The sequence below is a fragment of the Macaca fascicularis genome, chromosome 4 (genome assembly GCF_037993035.2).
Source record: "Macaca fascicularis isolate 582-1 chromosome 4, T2T-MFA8v1.1".
Taxonomy (NCBI): Eukaryota; Metazoa; Chordata; class Mammalia; order Primates; family Cercopithecidae; genus Macaca; species Macaca fascicularis.
The window spans coordinates 127,727,522-127,751,448 of NC_088378.1; the positions used below are offsets into that span (position 1 = coordinate 127,727,522).

General features: G+C 54.9%; 1 protein-coding gene across 6 annotated transcripts; it reads right to left on the reverse strand.

Moving 5' to 3' along the window:
* Window positions 1-6,472: 6,472 nt before the first annotated feature.
* Window positions 6,473-23,463, reverse strand: VEGFA (vascular endothelial growth factor A). Of its 6 annotated transcripts, none has more exons than XM_005552888.4 (8): window positions 22,362-23,463; window positions 19,307-19,358; window positions 16,064-16,260; window positions 15,207-15,283; window positions 14,825-14,854; window positions 12,956-13,009; window positions 11,639-11,770; window positions 6,473-8,415 (listed from the first exon to the last, which is right to left on the reverse strand). In XM_005552888.4, exons 1-8 carry the CDS (start codon window positions 22,425-22,427, stop codon window positions 8,394-8,396), a joined length of 630 nt encoding a protein of 209 aa, XP_005552945.1. In that variant the 5' UTR covers window positions 22,428-23,463; the 3' UTR covers window positions 6,473-8,393. The 6 variants fall into 6 exon arrangements, with proteins under 6 accessions (XP_005552945.1, XP_005552944.1, XP_005552946.1 ...); XM_005552887.4 differs by having other exon boundaries at window positions 12,938-13,009; XM_015449371.4 differs by lacking the exon at window positions 22,362-23,463 and adding an exon at window positions 21,574-21,707 and having other exon boundaries at window positions 8,251-8,415; window positions 12,938-13,009.
* Window positions 23,464-23,927: the final 464 nt, after the last annotated feature.

Below are 23,927 nucleotides of genomic sequence, written 5' to 3' on the forward strand. Positions count from 1 at the left end.
GCCAGACCATTTCAGATTTTTTTAAAAAGTGGGAAAAAAGCCCCACAAATGACCAAAATGTACTAAAGGGGGCGGTCAGAGAGGAAAAAGCTTTAGTGTGGAGACTAGAATAACAACACGATGACAATGACTTTTTTTTAGGACATCCTATGTACCTGTCACTTCATGAGGTACTTTTACATGTCAATGTCACTTCAGGCCCTTAAACTCCACCATGTAGGTATTATTGTGTCCATTTTAGACATGAGAAAGTTGAGGTGCAGGGAAATAATTTCTCCAGTGGCAGACCCAGGAGGGTGGCCCAGATTAGGCTCTGCAGAGGCATCCAAAGAGAGGTCCCGATGGGCCGGGCCTCAGAGGACATCACCCCACCTCCTCAGAGGCTTCCAGCCCCAGGACAACTGGATGAGCTACAGACAGGGAGTAGGGGAACAGTCTTCCCGCAGGAAGTCTGAGGAGCTAATGATGAACAGGGTTCTCAGCAGAGGAGACACGAGAAGCCCAGGAAAGGGACATGTACTGGCATCTGCTCCACTTGGAGTCAGACCCAGGGACCATCAGGGGATGTGTGGAGAAAATCGGGGCCCAGGCTGGTGAGCCACACATGCCTGATGACAAACATGAGAGAAGCTCTGTGAGCATTGTGAATGAGCATCGAGATTGGAGGTAAGGATGGGGTACCAGCATGCGGTGACTTCAAACAGTGCAACAGCCAAACGGAGGCAGGGTAGTGCCTTCCCGAAACTAGTATCCAAAGAAATGTCTGATGGCAGAAGCTCTGTCTCCTCCCTCAGATTAGATACTCTGTAAGGACTGGGAGCATCCCGAGGGCCAGGGCCATGTCAATCCTCCTTGAGACTGGGAGCTCCCTGGGAGCAGTACTTGCACTTCCCTCGTAGAGAGATTAACTCCCCAAAGGCAAAGGCAGCCTTTGAAAATCTTTGTCAGATCCCGGCCCCCTCTTGCCCTGGGAGACTCAGGCCCAGCCTCGCTCCATAGGCACCTGTTCCTAGTGAGCCCTTTCCTCTAACTCACTGCTCCCTGGGTTCTAGCTCTTCCCCTTCCATGTCACCCCTCTGTCCCCTTCTCAGCAGATGCTCAGTCAAGCCCTGTCTTTGCTTTGCATTTTCCTTTTCTAGGCAGATTATAAATATTTACTGATTCCTTCCCTGCCCTCCCCTAGTCCCATGTCCTAATGGACAATGTCCTGTGGATATAGCTGAATTATCTCTCTCCCAGCAACTCTGAAGCTAACCTGGTGGAGCCTTCCAAGGGTCATCCCATCCATCCCCATCTCTAGGCTGGCTCGTGCTAAACCCCCCGCCAGTAAATGAGAGGCCATCCATACACCAGGGTATAGTACATATACTTGGTATTCCATAAATGCTGGAGGATGGGAGGAAGAAGGCAAGAAAAGGATTCCACAGTCTTTTCCTCCAAATCCCTCAGGCTGTGCTCTCTGGCAGTTCTTCTCATCCTCTCTCCTCTATCCCTCATGCTGTAGGTGAGGCCCACTTTCTTTTGGTGAGACTCCAGTAGAACCAAGTCACTCTCCTCACTTTAGAAATTAGGACAATACTTTGTGCTGCCTGGGAGAGCCCTTACCCTGAGTCTTCCCACAAAACTTACCACCACGGCAGATGCCTGATCTCTGATTCCCTTATAAACACTCTCTTCTTTCCTTGAACATCCCTCCATCCACTAAGATCTTCATGAATACCAGTTAAACCTTATGGATGGGAAGGGACAAACACCCTAATCCCAAGGAAATGACTGTTTTGTTGGACGGCTCAGTTATTATTGAGGAGTAACAACAACCCCAAAGCTTAGTAGCTTTAAACAACACAGTGTATACATTTGCTTACAACTCACTAAAGTGGAGAAGGGATGGCTTCTCTGTACTTTATGTGTTGTTGGCTAGAGTGGCTCACCTGGCGCTAGGGAATCCAAAGTGATTTCACTTACACATCTGGTGCCTCAGCTTCAGGTGGTTGGAACAGCTGGGAGTTGGCTGAGCCTCTCTCTCTCCATCTCTGTTTCTCTCTTCCTCTATCTCTCTGTCTCTCTTCCCCTATCTCTCTCTGTCTCTCCACAGTCTCGCTCTCCAGTAGAGTAGTTGGACAGTTATAGCCTGGCAGCTGCCTTACAAGAGGACAAAAATTGATACTACAATGCCGCTTAAGGCCTAGGCCTGAAAGTCCCAGAATATCTCTCTTGTGTTGCATTTTTATTCAAAGCAAGTCATAAAGCCGGCCCAGATTCAGAAAGAGGAAAAATAGACTCTACTTCTTGGGGGGCAAAGCATGTGGGCACAGGGATGGAAAGAACTGTTGACAGCCATGTTTGCACACTGGCCACCACATGATCCTAACACATGAAATTGATCCAGAATCACCAAGTTTTGCATGGATCCACCCTTCGGCCTTGCAGGTCTCGTGGGAGGCAGGAGAGTGGGCCAGCAGGCTCTCTATAGGCCTCTCAGGGCTGGGAGTAGGATGGGCAGCTCCTTGGAGAAGGGAGAGTCTCAGGCTAGGCAGAGGAGAAGGAGCACTGGGTAGCTCCAGACCAAACAGTGGCTAGGCCAGGGGGTGTGAGTCCCACAGAGAGGAGATGATCTGGGAAGGCAGGGGAGGCCCTGGGACTTGCTTAGGTCTGGAGAGATCCTTGGGAAAGGCTCCAGGGGGGTATCTGAGCGAGTCTTATACAATTGGGGGAGGTGGCATTTTCATGTTCTCCTTCTTTTCTCCATGGTCTGTTTCAAGGCTGTTTCTCTCATCTAAGGCCGTGTGTTGCAATCTCTTGCGTGCTTAGGTTTCCGATCTTCCACTGACGAGCCCCAGCCCCTAGAGACATCTCTTACTTGCCTTGCCTTGCCTTACCACACTTGGGGAAGTCTGGATTTCAGCCCTGGGTTTGGCCACCACTACATCCTCCCCCTGTCCCACTTTTCTTCTTGCCTGTTTGTGTTCAGTCTAGACGATTCATTTTTATTTGTTGATGTCCTGCCCTAGCCTGGGGCAGCTGTGGTGTGGTGAAAAGAGCACTAGATTTGGAGTCAGAAAAGCTGGTTTAAATTCTGGCTTGGCCATTTACTGACTGTGTATAAATTTGGGCAAGTTATTTACCTTCTCTGAGCCTCCTGCTTCTCATCTGCCAAGCAATAATAAGGAGCCCCATCTCCAGGGTGGCTAAGAGGAGACGGTGCTAGCACTGACAAAGAGACCTCTGCTCTAATCCCTACCAGCTGACTTTGAGTTCACTTCTAGAAAATCCCTGCTCAAGTCCCCACCTGTCCAGCTAACCCTCCACCAACCACTCCTGGCATCTCTATAGAAATCCTGTACTCACCTCCATAGTCTTGGGATGAAACCCTCAGGTCCAGGCCTCAGTTTAAACAACGTCAGTCATTTAACAAATGTTTATTGAGCACGTACTGTGTTCCAGGCACTGTTCCAGAAGCTGGAGATACAGTGAACAAAACAGACAAAAATCTCTTCCTTCATGGAGCTTGCATTCTGGCTGGGGGAGACAAACAAAAGGGGGAGTATGTTTTAAAGCTATACTGTCTGAAATGGTAGCCACTAGCCATGTGTATATTAAGCACTCAAAACGTGGCTACGACTAATTGAGACATGCAATAAGTATAAAATACGCACCAGATTCAAAGATTTATTTTTTCTTTACACCCGATTTCTGCCCTTGGACAGATGCAAAGACTTAGTACCAAAAGAGTATAGAATTTCTCATTAATAGGCTAAGTGCAGTGGCTCATGCCTGTAATCCGAGGCAGGTGGATCATCTGAGGTCAGGAGTTCAAGACCAGCCTGACCAGTATGGTGAAACCCCCATCTCTATTAAAAATACAAAAATTAGCCAGGTGTGGTGGTGTGCGCCCATAGTCCCAGCTACTCGGGAGGTTGAGACAGGAGAATCACTTGAACCCAGGAGGCAGAGGTTGCAGTGAGCTGAGATCGCACCACTGCATTCCAGCCTGGACGACAGAGTGAGACTCCATCTCAAAAAAAAAAAAAAATCTCATTAATAATGTTTACATTGATTAGATGCTGAAATGATATTCTAGATATGTTGGAGTTAAACTATTAAAATTAATTTTACCTTTTCACAGTTTTCAAACTCTGGCGCCTAGAAAATTTTAAACTCCGTAAGTGACTCACACTATATTTCTGTTGGTAGCATTGTTCTAGAGTCTGTTAGGCGGCTACATGCGCTATGGGGAAAAAGAAGGGATGGTGAAAAGGAGGTACCCAAGTGCAGAGTGGGAAGGGGGGGTCAATCGTAAATGCAGTGGTCAGGGTAAGTCTCACTGAGAAGGTAACAAGACTTGAAAGTGAGGGATCCAACAACATGGGCCATGTGTAAGAAAGTGCTCCAGGAAGCAAGGACAGCCAGTGCAAAGGCCCTGTGGCAGGAGCATGCCCACTGCATCTGAGGAACGGAGAAACCAGCATGGCTGGAGCCACGTGGCCAAGGCAGGGCCCGAAGTCATTGAGTAGTCAGGGAGTCAGCCCAAATGGTGCAGGCCTTTTAAGGCCATTTGGGTTTTTCTCTGAGTAAAACTATCTCTGGAGGGTTTTGAGTCAAAAGGTGACAAAACTTAACTCACATTTTAACAGGCTCTCTCCAGCAGTTGTGTGAGATTCAGCTAAAGGAAGGCCAGGGGAGAATCCAGGAGACCACTTTAAAGGCTCTGGCAAAAATCTAGATGGGATGGAAAAAGCCCCTACCTGCCGGGCGCAGTGGCTCACGTCTGTAATGCCAGCACTTTGGGAGGCCGAGGCGGGCGGATCACCTGAGGTCAGGGGTTCGAGGCCAGCCTAGCCTACAATGGTGAAACCCTATCTCTACAAAAACACAAAAATTAGTCGAGTATGATGGCGCGTGCCTGTAATCCCAGCTACTTGGGAGGCTGAGGTGGGAGAATCCCTTGAACCCGGGAGACGGAGGTTGCAGGGAGTCGAGATCATGCCATTGCACTCCAGCCTGGGCGACAGAGCAAGACTCCATCTCAAAAAAAAAAAAAAAAAAGCACCTACCTCCCAGGGCTGCTGTACATATTCAGTGTAGGGGCCGGCACGTGGTCAGTGATTGGGAAAGGAGCACTTACTAGACCAAAAGCTGCCTGAGGCTGAGACCTTGCAATGGCCCGCACTGCCAGTCACCAAAGGTGCTTCCCCACCCTCAGTGCAATTCCTCCTGGACGACTACAACAGCCTCTACCAGCCTCTCTGCCCCCCATACTGTTGCCAGGCACCTATGGAAAAGTGTATCTGACTGGGCCGCTCAGTGTTTAAAGCCCCTCAGCTGCTGCTCATCCCTGACAGGCCCTAGGCAGTTGGCATGCTGCTGCAGGCTCCCCTGGAGCTAACCCCTGCCCATGTCTCCAGCCTCCACCCTGCCCACCCACTCCCTGCCCAAGTGCCACCTTCATGCCTTGCTTACACTATCCCTTCTGCTTGGGATGTCCTCAACCCTTTCACCCCCCCCCCCCCGTTCTCCGTCTTCAAACCATTCTTTAAGTGGCAGCCTAGAGATAACGTTGTAAGACACCACCCCCCAGCCACCACCCCCAATACAACTTCCACCCCCAAGCTAGATCAGACGCCCCCAGCACATTTTATGTATTTTTCTGCTCATGGATTTATAGTTTTGTGTCTCCCCACCCACTCACCCTCACCAGATCCTTGAGGGGTGGAATTGTGTCTTATTCATAGCACACAATGACTGGCTCAATATTTATTCAAGCCGTATTTATGATTTGCAAGAATAAATGAGAGGCTAGAGGAAGTGAATTTGGAAGCACTGCTCTTCAATGCCAAAGACCTGGACAGGTGCCACTTTACCCAGAAGCAGGACATGAGAGAAGAGCTTATGGCAAGCTGGAGCAGGGAGTCCCATCAGTGATGACCAGACCTATGGGTCCATCTTCCAGAGGCTCAAGGAACTCCAGGGTGTAACTATGCAAAATTAAGTTACACCCTGGGGTCACAGCCCTCCAGCAGCATCCCCTTCCCACTCCCAGCCTGTTGCAGCCAACAAGACCCCCACAGACAAAAACAGCTTTCTCCTGTCTCCTGGGCAGCAAGCTTGGAGACATGGCCAGTTCTTTCCCTGGCTAAGGGACAGAGGCCTGGATTATCTAATTCCTGAAGGCAGCACTACCAATTGCAAGGGCCCTTGGCTCCTGTCTTATAAGCTGTTTCTCCCTCTCCACCCATTCCCAGAGCTTACCACCTTCTATATCAAGACAGGATGGATGGGTTCCCCCAGGACCAGCTCAGCCAAAATGGAAGGACTTCACCCCCAGCACAAGGTGGGTCACCCCATATCCTACACATTAGACATACCTTTCCCAGACCCAAGACAAATGCCATGTTCCCCAAAGGAAGAGGGAAAGGGGGCGGGAGGAAGTCTAGAGCCAGGATTCAATGGAGAAGGAGAAACCAAGAGGAGCTTTGAGATCAGAATTAAATTCTTTAATACAAAATCCTTTTTTTTTTAAGATATATCTGTATTTCTTTGTTGTTGTTTAAAAATAAATATGTACTACGGAATATCTCAAAAAACTGCACTAGAGACAAAGACGTGATGTTAATATCTTTTCCCCACAATTATTACGGATAAACAGTAGCACCAATAAATAAATGATAACAAATATTAAAATTAAAAAAGGAGAGAGATTTAGTATGTAGAATTCTCTATTTTTTCTTGTTTTGTTTTTACATATAAAAAACAGAATAGCAATGTCTATTTTATCAGAATCACATATATACATAAACATATATATATATATACACACAAATACAAGTTGCCAAATATATATATAGTATGTAGATGTATATTGAAACCTTATTTCAAAGGAATGTGTGCTGGGGAGCCAGGGGAACGGGGAGGGCAGAGCTAAGTGTTAGCAAAATTAAATATCTGTTCAAGATAAGCTAGTGACTGTCACCGATCAGGGAGAGAGAGACTGGAAACATGAATTTTATATACAAAAACCGGTACAAATAAGAGAGCGAGAGAGAGCAAAAGATACATCTCATAAATAGTTGAAATTAAATATTAACCAAGAATACTGAAAAAAACCCTACTCTTTAATTAAATTAACTGTTTTAATTTCTAATTAAAAAGGGATATTAAATAAGTACCGTATATAAAACACTTTCTCTTTTCTCTGCCTCCACAGTGGGCACGTGGATCCTGCCCTGTCTCTCTGTGCCTCGGGAAGGGAAGGGAAGGACCAGGGGATGGAGGAAGGTCAACCACTCACACACACACAACCAGGTCTCCTGGGGGGACAGAACTAGTGGTTTCAATGGTGTGAGGACATCAGGTCCTTTTAGGCTACACCCCAGGAAGGGGAGCAGGAAGAGGACGAGGGTGAATCCCAGGAAGGGGAGCTGTCATGAGCTGCTTCTTCCAACAATGTGTCTCTTCTCTTCGCCGGGCCATCTGCCAGTGGCCTCCTGGGCAACTCAGAAGCAGGTGAGAGTAAGTGAAGGCCGCCCAGGCTCCTGAATCTTCCAGGCGCTGCCCCTGGGGGCAAGATGCGCATGCAGCATGTGGAGGGAATCCCCAAAGCACAGCAATGTCCTGAAGCTCCCCAAACTCCTAGTCAGAGCCAGTGTCCTCGTCCCTGTACCTGTCATCTGTCTTTCTGTCCATCTGACCCGGGGTAGAGGCTCGGTGCCAGGGCTGGGTTTGTCGGTGTTCCCAAAAGTGGGTCATATTTGCCCCCATACCCTGGCCTTGCACGTTCCTGGGCAGGGGAGGGGACCCTGGCCCCACCAAGTGGGACAAAAAAAAAGATCATGCCAGAGTCTCTCATCTCCTCCTCTTCCCTGTCAGGATCTGAGTGGGAACATTCCCCCTCCCAACTCAAGTCCACAGCAGTCAAATACATCCAGTGAAGACACCAATAACATTAGCACTGTTAATTTAAAAAAAGAATATATATATTTTATATATATAAAATATAGATATTTATTTTTATATATATAATATATATATATATATAAATGTATGTATGTGGGTGGGTGTGTCTACAGGAATCCCAGAAATAAAACTCTCTAATCTTCCGGGCTCGGTGATTTAGCAGCAAGAAAAATAAAATGGCGAATCCAATTCCAAGAGGGACCATGCTGGGTCACCCGCCCGGGAATGCTTCTGCCGGAGTCTCGCCCTCCGGACCCAAAGTGCTCTGCGCAGAGTCTCCTCTTCCTTCATTTCAGGTTTCTGGATTAAGGACTGTTCTGTCGATGGTGATGGTGTGGTGGCGGCAGCGTGGTTTCTGTATCGATCGTTCTGTATCAGTCTTTCCTGGTGAGAGATCTGGTTCCCGAAACCCTGAGGGAGGCTCCTTCCTCCTGCCCGGCTCACCGCCTCGGCTTGTCACATCTGAGGGAAATGGAAAACAAAGGCTGGGGTTAGGACCAAGTGAGGAGGCCTGGCGATGAGGCAGGCGGCCTCCCCATTCCTGGGGGACCCTGGGTCACTGCAGCCTCCAGCACCATAAGAGCAGAGAGGACAGGAAGGTGTGGTCCTGGGGCAGAAAGCCCCAGTGTGAGAACAGCCCCAGCCCCGCCCTCAGGGAGCCCTGGTCTGAGCAGCAGCTCCGCTCAGGGGCTCCCAGTCTACCCTCCGGAGCTTGCAATCTACTTGAGACAAGACAAGGACACGGGAACACTTTACAAAGCAACAAAGGAACGGATACCAAAGAACAGTCCCCACTTGACATTTTAAGAGCTGATGGGTGACGAGAGCTGGATGAAGTTAATCAGAAGAGGTTCCCTGCTGAGGAGGTTTTTCAGTTCAGTCTGTAGGAGCTGGTGTGGGGAAGAGAGTAGGCAGGTCACCTGGGAGAACGCCTGAGACAGAGAGGCTTGGCTGGGTGGCCAGCAACGGGAAGGGCCTGCCCTGGGGACAGGAGGCTCCCGAGGGGGTAGTGTAGAGCAGGAGGCCCCAGCAAGGTGAGGGAACATCTCCATTCCCCATGTCCCCTCCCAGTGTGGCTGTAGGCCTCATCTCTCCTGAGCTGCCTGGAGGTTACAAGCCCAGGTACCAGATTGTCTTTCCTTTCAAATATGCTGCTTCACTTAGGATGGGGAGAGACAATTCGGCGGCTTCACAACTCCTGCCGAAGCAAAGGGGGCCTCCAAGAATTTTCTCAGCATGCCCCTACCCCTGGGTGATTGTGAGGAGGAGGTAGAACAGGCCCTACCCTTCTGGGGAGCCCAGAAATGGGAGTCCAAAGCTCCCAATTTTGGAAACTGATATTCCCAGGTACAGCCAGCCTGGGGGTTGGATAATGGTATTGGGAGGTTAGGGTCACCAGTTAACTCCCAGGTCACTTCACACAAACCCCCATTAGCAGAATCATCACCAAAAAACCCTAAAATGTCAAGTCCCTTATCTTCCCCAAAGACCCCTGGGGAACTGAGACTCCCCTCATCCAGCCCTGAAGTTAGGCAGAGCCCCCACCCCCAGCACTAATAACACCCTCTTGGTTTCACATAGGGCCAAGACATATAGAACCCCACACCAACTACCCAGGCCTGGTTCCCAGCATGCCCTGAGCATCCACAAGCCACAAGAACATTGCTGGGGGAGGGGAGACACTCCAAGGACTTCCCTAACGCAGCGTCAGGGCGAGCTGGGGGGTGCCTTGGCCCTGTCTAGGAAATCCCCATAAAAGTCTTGCCTCCCTGAGTGAAGCTGACCCTGACCCCCAGGGCCTCCCTCACTCTGAGCACAGGCCAAGTTGGTATAAAGAACACAGGCTAAGGCATTAAAAGATTGCCAGCCACCTGTCCCGGCCCTGTGCTCCTGACCTCACCCCCTGAACTGACTCACACATTCAGTCACGCACTTGACACTTCCTTGGTACCCAGTATGGACAAGGGACAGAGGTACAGATGCCCGGGGCTCACAAAGGTAAGTAAACCAGGCCCGGCTTATGGAGCTCACAGTCTAATGTCAGGAGAATGGGCACAGAACCCTCCCTTCACGCATCCTGGGAGCACTTGAAAATGTGTGGGCTGCTTGGGGTTGTCACCATGACTGGTGGAGGATTAAAGGTATCTAGTATTCTTGGATGCTACAGCTCCTTCAGTGTGTAGGCAAAACTGCCCCATCCTAAACCAACAGCCAGAGCCCTTGCCCTTAGAGAGCCCCAGTCTGAGGGGGGAGACATAGCCCTGTCCTCAGGGAGCCCCAGTCTGAGGGGAGAGACACAGCCCTATCCTCAGGGAGCCTCAGTCTGAGGGCGGAGGCATAGCTCTGTCCTCAGGGAGCCGCAGTCTGAGGAGGGAGACATAGCCCTGTCCTCAGGGAGCCCCAGTCTGAGGGGGTAGACATAGCCCTGTCCTCAGGGAGCCTCAGTCTGAGGGGAGAGACACAGCCCTATCCTCAGGGAGCCTCAGTCTGAGGGCAGAGGCATAGCTCTGTCCTCAGGGAGCCCCAATCTGAGAGGGGAGACATGGCCCTGTCCTCAGGGAGCCCCAGTCTGAGGGGGTAGACATAGCCCTGTCCTCAGGGAGCCTCAGTCTGAGGGGAGAGACACAGCCCTATCCTCAGGGAGCCTCAGTCTGAGGGCAGAGGCATAGCTCTGTCCTCAGGGAGCCCCAATCTGAGAGGGGAGACATGGCCCTGTCCTCAGGGAGCCCCAGTCGGAGGGGAGAGACATAGCCCTGGCCTGAGGGAGCCTCATTCTGAGCAGAGAGACAGCCCTATGTGCAGGGAGCCCCAGTCTGAGGGGGGAGACATATCCCTGTCCTCAGGGAGCCCCAGTCTGAGGGGGGAGACATATCCCTGTCCTCAGGGAGCCCCAGTCTGAGGGGGGAGACACAGCCCTTTCTTCAGGGAGGCCCAGTCTGAGGGAGAAGACACAGCCCTTTCCTCAGGGAGGCCCAGTCTAAGGGAGGAGACACAGCCCTTTCCTCAGGGAGCCCCGGTCTGAGGGGGAGACATATCCCTGTCCTCAGGGAGCCCCGGTCTGAGGGAGGAGACACAGCCCTTTCCTCAGGGAGGCCCAGTCTGAGGGAGGAGACACAGCCCTTTCCTCAGGGAGGCCCAGTCTGAGGGAGGAGACACAGCCCTTTCCTCAGGGAGGCCCAGTCTGAAGTGGACTTAATCCCTTCCCCCATCAAGAAACATTGAGTGAGTGAGAAGCCCAGCCATGTAGACTTCAAAGGGCCGAGGCAAGGCCCCAGTGAGAGCGTCATGTGCTTTGTTGACACTGTCCACACCTGGAATCGGCTTTCAGCTTCTCAGCATTAGTACCAGAGGGAGTAATAACATCAGGACCGACAGCCACTATGAGCAGAAGGACCACAGGACACAACACACAGCTTGCGTCCACACCACCACACTAAGCCACACCAGCCTACCACTCAGGCAACCAGGGCAACCTTAGAACAGGCCCCGCCAGGCTGGACCAGCGCCTGCAGCCCACCACAGGGGCCTTAAAAGCAGAGAAGGCAGCAGTCACCAGGCAGGCAGCTAGAAACTGAGCAAGCAGCTGGCCCCTCTCAGGCACTCTCTCGCTCGCTCGCTCTCTTTCTCTCTCTCCCCATCTCTATGTGATGCCCCTCTCTGACCTGCTTGCCCTCTGGGAACCAACCTGCAAGTACGTTCGTTTAACTCAAGCTGCCTCGCCTTGCAACGCGAGTCTGTGTTTTTGCAGGAACATTTACACGTCTGCGGATCTTGTACAAACAAATGCTTTCTCCGCTCTGAGCAAGGCCCACAGGGACTGCAAAAAGGCAAAAGGAAAGACATCTAAGCTAGAGCGTCAGCAGAGAGAGAGAAAAAAATCACCATGCAACACCCCCTAACATGTCCGCAGCTGCACCCCCACCCAGCTGGTCAGCCCCCGGGCCCTGGAAGGATCCGAGCGCCACAGCAGAAGACAGAGAGAGCGGCGGAAAGAGGCAGCACTGGCTAGGACAGCTGCCGCAGGAAGAGGCGGGCACAGACGGGCAGAGAGTGCGGGGAGAGGCTGCCATAAGGGGTAATGCTATGTCCCTGGGAGACCAGGGTGAGTCTCAGACCACAGGGACCCAACTGTTGCCGCCCCCATCGGAGCACGCCTTGACTCTTCACCTGCTGGGGATGGCAATCAGGGGCCACTGAGATGGCAGGGGCCACCTTCTCCCTGTGCAAGGCTCATGCCCAGGCCCTTCCACCAAGGTGGGCTAAAGTAGGGTGTGATGGGAGGCTGAGCCCAGAGGCAGTGTCCACAGGCCAGGCTGCTGGTGACCAGAGGACCCAGGGCAGGGCCCACCATAGCCTCCAACCCAGAGGAAGAGGCCGTCCTACAGGGAGGCCTCTGTGGGTGCCATGGGTTGGGCTGGAATAGGGGGTTCCCCTCCAGAGGCCCCAACTCCGTGAGGAGCCAGGGCACTTCCACCAGATGAAGGGAGGCCGCCACATGGTGTCTGATCCCACCCAAGCTCCTCCTTCAGCCGAGGAGTCATTCAACAAGCTGCCTCCAGTCATTCACAGCCCTTCTTGGGCCATGTCTGCCCTCCCCACCACCCTCCGCTTCCAGACGAGTGCAGAAGCCTAGAGCAATGGAAACCAGTTGGGTGAGCAGGCACCCGTGCCAACATGGGCCCATCACCAGTGCCCAGTGGGTGAGAGAAAATCGGTGCCCAGCCAAGCCAGAGTCCCCTCCCTTCATCCTCCAGGCCAAGTCGGCTCCCCCATTCACCCCAACCCTGGACCAGCAACGCCACCACCAAATCTACCCGTTGGTGCCAATTAGTGGAATGAGAGTGAGAGAGAGACACGGGCCAGGGGGATGAGAGCCAGGGAGGGACCAGGGGAGGGAGGCAGGGTTACAGGGTACGGCAGGCAGAGGTTGGACTGGGGGCCAGGGAGGCTCCAGGGAATTAGACAGCAGCGGGCACCAACGTACACGCTCCAGGACTTATACCGGGATTTCTTGCGCTTTCGTTTTTGCCCCTTTCCCTTTCCTCGAACTGATTTTCTGGAAAATAAAAAAACAGAGACAGAGAGAGAGCGGGGGCGGTGGGGGGAGTAAAAGAAGCGGTAAGGAGGGCAGGGATGGGGGAACGACCAAAGCAAAGCCACACAGAGCCGCTTCCTGGAGGAAGTATCAGGAGGCAGGTGGTCTCTGGGGAGGCATGCACAGGCACGCACAGGCGTGTCTGGGCAGCAAGCACTCGATGGCTCTTTCTTCTCCTCAAGCTGCCCACCCTGGGATGGCAAACCCAGTCCCTGACAAGGCTTTGGTGGGAAACCGAGACTGGGTGGAGGGCACAGGACCCAAGGGTCTCCATGCTCACAATGGTGCCCGGTCTCCAGCAGGGGGCTAAGCCTGAGGGAAGGCTCTTTGCCCAGCAGCCCTGTCCAAGTCTGACCCTGAAGGTCAGGGGGTGATAAAAGGTAGGCCAGACTTTGGGGAGAAGGTCAGAGACCTGCCTGGATGGGGAGCAGGAGTGGGAGGGCAGGCTGTGCGTCAGGCACCTTCTGCCTTCATTTCCGACTGTGACAGAACCTCTGGGAATCCCGGTGTGGGGGAAGTGGCTACCTTGGGAGCTGGCACAGAACCAAGAGCAACACCAGCCTGCTCAGTGCGACCTGTACTGGGAGGCAGGGCTGGGTGTCCTGGAGCCCTGGGCAGGCAGCAGGGTGGGGTGGGAGTTAAGGAGGGCTGGGGAGGAGGGGCTTGGGCGGTACTTGGCAGGGAGTTCTCTCCCCAGCCTGTCAAAGCCTGCTACACCATCTCACCAGACACTCTTCCGAGCCCAGGCGAGCCCCCCACTCTACCCGTGGCAGAGCAGTCATTTGGGGAAGTGGGAAGGGGAGCAGGCTGTAGCCTGTCCCCTTCAAGAGAACCAGCGCTCTCCATGCCTGCCAGGCCCAAGAGAACACACCTCAGAATGTCTGTCACAGGGAAGAAAGGAGGGGGAGAAGGGACCAGAGAGGGTAAGTCTGTCCCCCTTAGGAGAAAGCACCAAAGGGTGGAAGGAAGGTTTCCGCATCCTCTCGTTCTGGAAGCTGGGGGCTGAGGGAAGAGGCAAGGGGTTGAGGCCTGGCGGGGGCTTCAAAGTCCCCACAGCACTGGAGGCAGACAAGATGGTGTGGGGGAAAGGGCAGGGCACAGGTGCTCTCTCTCAGTCTCTCTTTCCCTGCAAGCTCTTGCCGATGCCAGTCGCCCACCCTGTCTTGAAGGGTTACTGCCCCCAGACCTTGTCCCCCGCCCCATCCTACCCGCCCCTTAAAAAGGAGCACTCACAAGCCTCTGAAAATGACCAACATTCAACTTTTTCTCCCTGGCCAAGAGGGCTGTGTGTCTGCCGCCTGCCGCCTACAGGAGGGCATGCGCTGAGAAACCACCCTCCAGCCGGCCTTGCATCCAACTGCACCATCACAGTAGCCACCAAAAGAGGCCATTTCCTCTGACACACAAAAGCTGGCCTCTCTGCCACCCACTCCCTCTCCCCACTGTGGGTGCCCTAGAGCAAGCCAGTGAACCAGTGTCCACAGTGCCCCCTGACACACCAAAACAGCAAGTCCTGGCCAGGAATGATCTGGAGACCCGGAAGGCACTGTCCCTTACAAAGGAAGTGCCAGGCTCCTGGCTGGGTTTTCTCACTAGCCCTAGAGCCATCATCCTGGAGTTGGCTCCATCCCATTGTTGCTGACACCACAAGTCCCCCACAAGACCAAGTCTCTGACCCCGGGAGGCTATGGGAGCCCCCAACAGAGGTAGCCAAGAGCCCCAAACCAAGACAACCGGCCATGGAGAGGGAGAAGTGCTAAAGTCAGGGCCACTTACTTTTCTTGTCTTGCTCTATCTTTCTTTGGTCTGCAATGGGTAGGAAGAGAGAAAAGAACAAAACAGAGAAGGGTTAAGATGGTGATGATAATGACAGGGAAAACAACAATAATAATCACAGTAAAAACAGCATTTATTATGAAGCAACACTGTTTTAACCTTCTCATATATAACTTGTTTAATCCTTATAACAATGCTATGAAGTACACTACTATTGTGCCCATTTTACAGATGTAGAAACTGAGGAACACTGAAGTAAAATGCCAAAGGTCACACAGCTGGAAGCTGCACGTGGGCTAAAAAGTACAACATGCTTAACCCTGGCACAGATCAGACACCCTGCAGCCACTTGCTGATAATGAATCCGCGACTACATCCTCACCTGCATTCACATTTGTTGTGCTGTAGGAAGCTCATCTCTCCTATGTGCTGGCCTTGGTGAGGTTTGATCCGCATAATCTGGAGGGGAAGGAAGCAGATCACAGAGGTTAGTGACCCAGCCAGCCATACCCAGATGGGACAACCCTGGGGCTCCTGCCACTCAGCACCCAGGGGTTCTGCAGAGCAGGGATGGGTGGTGGAGACAGGGAGGACCAAGAGCTCTAGCAGGAAAGAGGCTCAGGCCCACCCCAACTCCCCCAACCCTGCTGGCCTCAAGGAGCCCTTGTTCCACTTGAGGCCAAGACAAGGCTGCAAGGGTTGGCCAGGCTGGGAATTCAAATCCTAGGTTCTTACCACTCCCCATGCCCTCCCCTTCTTTCATCCTCTCTAGGCTTCACCCTGACTCCTAGCAGATACCCAAAAGCAACCCCCTCCCTGTGTTTCACAGCTCCCTCCCACCCTATCTGGGCTGAGATATGCCCCATTACCAGGTAACACCAAAGACTTTTTAAACTCTTCATGGACCAGGCTCATTCAGCTTCCCAAACAGAGCCCCCAAGAAGAGAGGGCCCTCAGGATTCTCTCCAAGAGAGGGAGAGAGGGGCCTCTGACACAGGCATCCATCTGCCCCCTCCTGAGCCAGGGAGGAGGAGATGGTTGGGGCTTGCTGGGAACCTGGGCTGGGAATACAAGCATCTTCTTCACAGAAGGCAAGACCCTACCACACCTCCCCTGTGCAACTCAGGGGCAGGAGCCAGACAAGGCAAGTCTAGCCAGAAAACGACCTGGGACCACCTGTTCCCAAAGTGTTACACCCCTCCCTATCCCCCCCTGCCCCCACTTCCCAAAGATGCCCACCTGCATGGTGATGTTGGACTCCTCAGTGGGCACACACTCCAGGCCCTCGTCATTGCAGCAGCCCCCACATCGCATCAGGGGCACACAGGATGGCTTGAAGATGTACTCAATCTCATCAGGGTACTCCTGGAAGATGTCCACCAGGGTCTCGATTGGATGGCAGTAGCTGCGCTGATAGACATCCATGAACTTCACCACTGCATGAGAGGCGGTGACACATGAGCCCGGTGGACGACACAAAAGATGGCTAGCCCCTCTCTCCACCCAGCTCTGTAAAGCCACTCCTTGGAGCTTCCGTATCAGGCAAGTCCTTCTAAAAATCTACGTCCCTCCTACTGTGTTTGAAGCACTTCCCTAAGCTTTCCACCATCAACACTGGTGAAGGCCTGTTTTCATTCCAGAGATCACACGATATACTCAAGTTCCAAGGGACATGGCCTGCCACATCTGATCCCACCACCTCACTGTGACAGCTGAACTGAATCCTGGGCCAACCTCGATGCCAGAGGACAGTTTGAGTGTCAGTATACCTCATGGGGATGTTGTAAGCTTTCCCTAAAAGGAGGAAAAGCCAGCTTTGCCAAGCTAGTCTCCAGTTTCCTACATCCTCCCCACAACCACTACGATAACATCAACCACACCAACAGCTATTTATTGAGCACTTACTACATCCTGGTTACTGTGTACAGTAGTCCATAGCTATCATCTCACACAAGTTTCTCCACATGGGACTATGAGACACTATTGAGATTCCATTTTACAGATGGGGAACAGGAGGCTCAAAGAGGCTAAGTTGCCCCAAGGCCGCACAGCTAGTAAGTAAAGGAGTCAGAATTAGCTGACATCAAAGTGTTCCCAAGCCTATATTAGGCAAAAACAGAGGAGGCACCTTTCAGGAGGAGGCACTTTTCCCCCAGCCAGTCCCCTTCCCCAGACATGAGCTGAGAAGGTGGTGGGCATCAGCACAGGGGCTGGGCCCTCCTGGAACCCGCAGGTGGCAGTGGGCGGACACGCTGTGCCAGCCCTGCCAGCCACTGATAACCCCGCCCAAGAGGGCAAACTGCTTGCATCATGGAAAAAACAGTGCTACCACCGTAGCCACGAAACACTTCTAGAAGCTGATCTGAAGGGAGACCAGGGTAGAGACAATTTCCCAAGCTGGCTGTGGAGCCTGGGGTGCACTGGAGCATGAAGGGGTAATTCTGGGCCACAGGGGCGGGGCCCTTGAGAATAAATAAATGCAGGACTCTGGCATGACTACTCCAAATTGTGGCCCAGCCTGCCACTGCCACTCCTATCGCACCCCACCACCACTGCCACATAGCAATCCTGTCCCTGAAATGGGTTCCCTACCCAGAGGGAAGAAATAACACCTGGCCAGTGAGGAGGCCCAGGCTCTGGTCATGAGTTGGTGTGACCTTGGGCCAGTCCCTCCCCTCGCTATGCCTCCAACTCTGCTCAACTGTGTAAGTGGGTTGGGCTGATCTCTAAAGATGCTGAAACAGGCTGAAAAGGTGGAGTTTTGGCTTCCATTTCCAGCCCTGGGAACAAGTGCTCTTTTTTCAGCCTGGGTAATATGAAGTTTAGAACTTCATCAAAGCATCTTAAGTGTATGCCTCGTGGACTTCCACCCCAGCTCCCAACCCCCACCCCCAGAGGCCACAGCTGAGTCTCCCCCTCACTCCTCCCTCCAAGGTCTGCTTTCCAGAAGAATAAAGGACAATGAGGGGGGCTATGTACACAACAGGTTGATTGGGAAGAAGGTGGGGAGAATCCACAGGTGTGAAAACAGAAAGAGCAGTGGGGGAACAGGCCAGTCCACTGCCTCCTGTGAGGTCTCTACTTCTTTTATCCAGACCACCAACGGGCACAGAATCCTTCTCTACCCACCAAGGGTTACAGCAAAGCATCATCAAAAGGAGTGAACGAGACCAGAAGTCTGAAAAGGTCATTTTTTAAATCCAAGTCAATACGGAAGAAGATGACTAATCAAGAAGTTTTGAACTGCCCCTTCATCACGATTGGGACAGAGGAGGGCCAGGCTTGTGGCCCAGGAGGGGATAGAAAAAAGTCTGGCCTGGGCAAGGGGTTGGTAGCTGAGGGTAAAAAGACCTGGGGTAGGAATTCCCCCAAAAAGTTTCCCCTCCATGGGAGGTGGAGGGGGTAACCTCACCCGCACCCTTCATCAGGCAGCCGCCCCTCCAAGGGCTGGCCTCCACTGCCTGGGGAGCACACACATACACTCCAACACCAGGTTTTCGTGGTTTTCCTTATTTATCGCAGACAACCTTTTCTCCAGCAAACAAAGACCATTTGTCTTGCCTCTCCCAGACCAGAGACCACTGGGAAGCTGAAAGGAGTAAGTGGCACACTAGAAGCAGGGGGCCGGTCAGCGGCTGAGAAGCCATGTCCTAGGCCAAGGAAAGGGCTCCTGGGGTAGGGAAGGAGGAGGCAGAACAGGCTGGGCATCACCACTGCTGGCCACTACCCAGCCATGCCGGATTTAGGTCAGGAAAACTCGCCTGAAGGAAGACCCAGGGCCTTCCCTCCCCAGAGGTGGAGAGCACAGGCCACAGTCAGTGGTGGGGAGAGCCAGGGTGTCCCCAGAGAAATGGGAGGATCCAAACCACAACGGAACAAAAGGCAGGCGGACTCGGGGTTGGGCAGGGGGGGTGGGGCGCCTGGGAGCTACAGCCAGCCCTCTGCTGGCCTGGGAGGGAAGTTCACAGCACCCGAACATAGTCAAGTGGGGCTTTCTCCACCCCCAAAGGAATGCAAACCAGGGAAGGGAGGGGAGATCCCATTAGGCTGAGCCCTCTGTACCTCCAGCTCACACAGGAAGGGTCACAGTTCCCACAAGTGGGACACGGCTATATAGGAAATGACACTAAATGTCCACCCTCCCCCAGGAGCTAGGGGAGACAAGGGACACTTCCCCCAACATCTAGGATCCCTGAACACTGTCTTCCTGCTCTGTGCTCACAATTCCTTCTCCGAATAAAATTTTACTGGAAAGAGCAGAAGAAAAAGGCAACAACTCCTACTTCTAGCAGAGACCTGAACAGCGGAGAGTCCTCACGAAACTGAGGGTGAACCTCACGGTGCCCAGCTCTTTCTTTCTTGGTCCTCATATTCCTGTGCCCCTTCCCCTTCCTCCCCACAGGTCTGAAGAAAAAGGAATTAGGCCATCCACCCATCCCCTGAGAGGACAGGGAACCCCATCCAAGAGCCAGGGAGACTCACCTTCGTGATGATTCTGCCCTCCTCCTTCTGCCATGGGTGCAGCCTGGGACCACTGAGGACAGAAAGAGAGCAAGGCATGGGCATGGGCAGGGGCTGGGGTGCACAGGCCCAGCCACCCAGCCCCTCCCCCCTCCTCGCTTCCCTCCCACCAACAGCCTCTGGCTTCTCCAAGTCTTCTGAGTCGAGCAGGACACAACCGGGGGTCCCCACGAGCACAGAATATGCCCACCACTCCTGAACTGCTATGATTATAAACCCAAGGAAGTTAAAGACTAACCAGATGCTGGGGGCTGGGGAGCTCGAAATGCACGAGGAAAACCCCAGAATGCTTCACTGTCCAGGTCCCCTGTACCTTCCCCACACTTCCCTCTCACCACCCCCCTGATTTCCTGGTCCAAAGCCATGGTAAGTATTAAGGTCAAATAAGAGGACAAATTTGGACTGGTGCAGGAAGGAAGGACTGGGGGCGAGGAAAACAACATGGTGACCTTCTCCTGCTGACATGACAAATACCAGGGTGAGCTGGTGTTGGAGAGGGAGGGGGGTGCTGAGGACCGAAGGGCGCCAACCGCCCTCCCCCATCCAAGTTCTTCTAGTCCTAGCATGCCCAGAGGTTGCTTCGAGGGTAAAAACCCAGGAGGAGACCCTGGGGGAGAACCCCATTTTCCTCTCTGCACAAATCTCTCCAGAGCCTCAATAGATTTCCAAAGTCTCATCTGTCTCCCACTCCCACCTGTTCCCTGGTTCCTTCTCCCTCCCAGGGTGAGGAGGTCCCAAGCCCCTCTCACCTGGGCACCTTCAAATGCCACCAGGGACCAGGGAAGGCTTTTATGTCTTGGCACTGCCCAGCCCCTAGGGGGCCCCCTGCACCACCTTAGGCCTGAGGCCTCCCTAACCTTCCCCACTGGCACCAGATCATTCCTCCCCTCCCCAGAAGCTGTGAAGGTCAACATGCCAAGACATGCGGACCTGACAGCACCCAAAAGGAAAGGCTTCTGCCAGCCCTTCCTGAGGGTCTCCAGCTCTCACCAACTCCCCCCCCCGCCCAGCACTCGCAGAGCAGAGGGGCACTCTAGCCCACGAACACCAGACCCTGCTAGTGGGGAGTCCCACTGTCCATCTTTCTTTCCCTCTCCTTCCCACACACCCCCCATGCACCCCACTCAGGTCCCCCAGCCCTGGTCCCAGGACAGCCAAGGTCAGAGGAAGCCCCTCTCAAGAGAAAACAGTTCCCAGGTTTCCAGCTGGTCAGCTTCCCACTGCGGCTCCTCCAGGGACCCCCTGGATTCTGCACCTCAGCCCCTCACCCATTCCCATGACACCCCCTGCCTTCCCCCTGACAATATTCTCCCTGGACCCTCCACTCCTCCTGGGCCCGAACGAGGAAAGGGGACAGAAATTTCGTACCCCTTCCAAGGCCAGGGGGCACAGGAGGGGCGGTTCTGGGCAGACAGGGGCCAGGTGTCCTTCTCTGGGGGCCTCTGAAGGTCATACTGTGGCCAGGCAGCCACTCCTCCCCCTCCTCCCTACTTGGAGGCCTGTAGCCAAGGCCTTTGTGCCAGGGTCTGAGGAACTTGTGGTGTTAGCAGCGACCCCTGTCCATGGCTTTCCTCGTGCCTTCTCTCCAAGGGAATTCTGGCTGAGGGAAGGCGTCAGGGAGGAGCGGAAAGGGACCCTTTAGGTGGCTTTAAGCAGAAGCAAGTTGGGTGGGCAAGTTTGGAGTTCCAAAAAACCACCTGCTCCAGCGCTGCCTTCCACCAGGACAAAGTGTGTGCAAGGCTGGCAGGAGCTCCTTTCCAGGGTTCACGAAGAACTATTCCCATGCTGCCCGTGTCACAGCAAATTTCAAGCCATTTCTCCAAAAGGGTAAAGTGGGGCAATGACTCTCTTCAAACCCTCCCTTGACCCACCCCCAGAGAGTTAAAGCACAGCTCACTCGGAACTGTTGTGGAGGGAAGGGAAGCACACTGTCACCAAGTCGGGACTTTCGGTGGAGTGTGACAAAGCGCCCGGTGGGCTCCCGCGCCACGACTTCTGACAGTGATCATCCTTTCCCTGGACTATGGGGCCAGAAAGGGGTTAGATGGATCTTCTCCGCAGAGAGGAATGAAAATAAAAGGGGTGACAGGGCTTTCTCTCCACGATTGAAAGGAAATGGGTAAAGAGAAGGGGCGTCAGGAAATTCCTCCTAGCACTGGGCAGGGGTAGGGTCTGGAGACAGTAGGAAGGGGTAGGGATGGTTCTTCGGATCCCCGGGCTGGGGCTACCTCGCGAAGTCACCTTCCCGCGGAGGGGTGGCGGGGGGAGGGGTGCCGCTCGCCACTCTGGGCTCCCCATTCGGGCAGCCGAGGCTCCGGGAACACGCGGCCGGCCAGGCCCGGGCTGATGTAATCGGCTCCGCGCCGCGCGCACCCGGCCGGGCGGGGGAGGGCGGGCACCGAGCGGGACGCGAGCGGAGACGGGCGGGGTTGGCGCGGCGCAGGTGGCCCAGCAGGGAGGGGGGGTCCCCGCCGCAATCTACCCCAAAACTTTTCCCAAACTCGCGGCGAGGGCCGAAGAGACCGAGGGGCAGTGACAGCAAGCCCCCTCTCCCTCCTGCGCCCTGCCCCCTCCACGCTCTCTGCCCTCCGGCGGTCCAAGGTCCGAGCACCCCCCTGCCGGCTGGTCTCTGGCTCCCGCCCCCGCTGCCCGGACTTCCAGTTCGTCTGGGACCAGCGGCCGGGAGCAAACTTCAGCCGGCAGCGGCAACGCAAGCCCAGCCCCCTCGGCCTCCTCCTCCGGCTCCCGCCCTCGGCTGGTCGGCCCAGATCGTACGTGCGGTGACTCCGGTGGGTGGGCAGGGCCCGCGTGGGCGGTGAGCCTCTCTCCGGGTGCCCTCCCACCTAGCGCGCGCCCCCTCCCCCTGCACCTAAGACGACAGAGGGGGACGCCGCGCGCCTGGTGCCCATGGACCCGCGTGGGGCACGGAGCCCCCACGCGCGCGCTCGCACGCACGTCCCCAGCCGGGAGAGGCGCTCGCAGCTGCCCGCGGCGCCAGCCGGGCACGACCACTTACCTTGGCATGGTGGAGGTACAGCAGCAAGGCAAGGCTCCAATGCACCCAAGAGAGCAGAAAGTTCATGGTTTCGGAGGCCCGACCGGGGCCGGCGCGGCTCGCGCTCCCTCTCCGGCTCGGGCTGTGGGGCGGCCCGCTCTCTTCGGCGCCTCGGCGAGCTCCTCTTCCTCCCCGGGCCGAGGCCCGGGCCAGGGCCTGGGGCGCGCGCGCGGCTGGAGCACTGTCTGCGCACACCGCCGCCTCACCCGTCCATGAGCCCGGCTTCCAAGCGCCGAGTCGCCACCGCGGCCCCCTCTCTTCTTCCTTCTCTTCTTCCTCCTCCCCCTCCTCCGGCTGCGGCTCCTCCCGGCCCGAGCTAGCACTTCTCGCGGCTCCGCTCGGCTCGGCTTCCCCGGCGCGGACCACGGCTCCTCCGAAGCGAGAACAGCCCAGAAGTTGGACGAAAAGTTTCAGTGCGACGCCGCGAGCCCCGACCCCCTCCACCCCGCCTCCGGGCGCGGGCTCCGGCCCCTGCCCGCGGCTCGCCGCCGCGTCCACTGTCGGCCGCCGGCCGGGGAGGAGGTGGGCGCTGGGGCTGGGGGCGGTGTCTGTCTGTCTGTCCGTCAGCGCTACTGGTCCGCTGCGGGATCCCAAGGGGGAGGGCTCACGCCGCGCTCCGGCGGTCACCCCCAAAAGCAGGTCACTCACTTTGCCCCTGTCCCTCTCGCTGCTCGCACGCCCGCGCGCTCTCTCTGACCCCGTCTCTCTCTTCCTCGACTTCTCTCTGGAGCTCTTGCTACCTCTTTCCTGTTTCTGCTGGTTTCCAAAATCCACAGTGATTTGGGGAAGTAAAGCAATCTCCCCAAGCCGTCGGCCCGATTCAAGTGGGGAATGGCAAGCAAAAATAAATTAAAACGGGAAACAATACAGTTTAAAAAAAAAATGTTTAAGAAAAAAGAAGAGGGATAAACCCCGGATCAATGAATATCAAATTCCAGCACGGAGCGCCCTGGCGGGTGAGTCCGCTGACCGGTCCACCTAGCCGCTGCGCCTCCCGACAGAGCGCTGGTGCTAGCCCCCAGCGCCACGACCTCCGAGCTACCCGGCTGCCCCAAGCCTCCGCGATCCTCCCCGCTACCAGCCGACTTTAAAAAAAGAGGGTGCCTGGCTCCGCCCCGCCTGGACCCCGCCCCCGGCCCGCCCCGGGGGGCGGGGACAGGCGAGCCTCAGCCCCTCCACACGCGGCTCGGGCCCGGGCTCTGCGGACGCCCAGCGAAGCCTGGCCCGCAGCCCGCCGCAATGAAGGGGAAGCTCGACCCCCACCAGGGTTCACAGCCTGAAAATTACCCATCCGCCCCCGGAAACTCTGTCCAGAGACACGCGCCCGCGGGGCATTGGCGAGGAGGGAGCAGGAAAGTGAGGTTACGTGCGGACAGGGCCTGAGAGCCATTCCCTCTCTGCTAGGAATATTGAAGGGGGCAGGGGAAGGCGGACAGCCCGACAGGGACGGGTGGGGAGAGGGACACACAGATCTATTGGAATCCTGGAGTGACCCCTGGCCTTCTCCCTGCTCCAACGCCCTCAACC

What these genes read in the sequence shown, in the direction of transcription:
- VEGFA (XM_005552887.4), bottom strand. Translation starts at nt 22,427, where the DNA reads ATGAACTTTCTGCTCTCTTGGGTGCATTGGAGCCTTGCCTTGCTGCTG. An exon ending in TGTACCTCCACCATGCCAAG is followed by an intron (nt 19,359 to 22,361) that starts GTAAGTGGTCGT and finishes TTCTGTCCTCAG; the next exon opens with TGGTCCCAGGCTGCACCCAT. An exon ending in AGTCCAACATCACCATGCAG is followed by an intron (nt 15,284 to 16,063) that starts GTGGGCATCTTT and finishes CTTCCCCTCCAG; the next exon opens with ATTATGCGGATCAAACCTCA.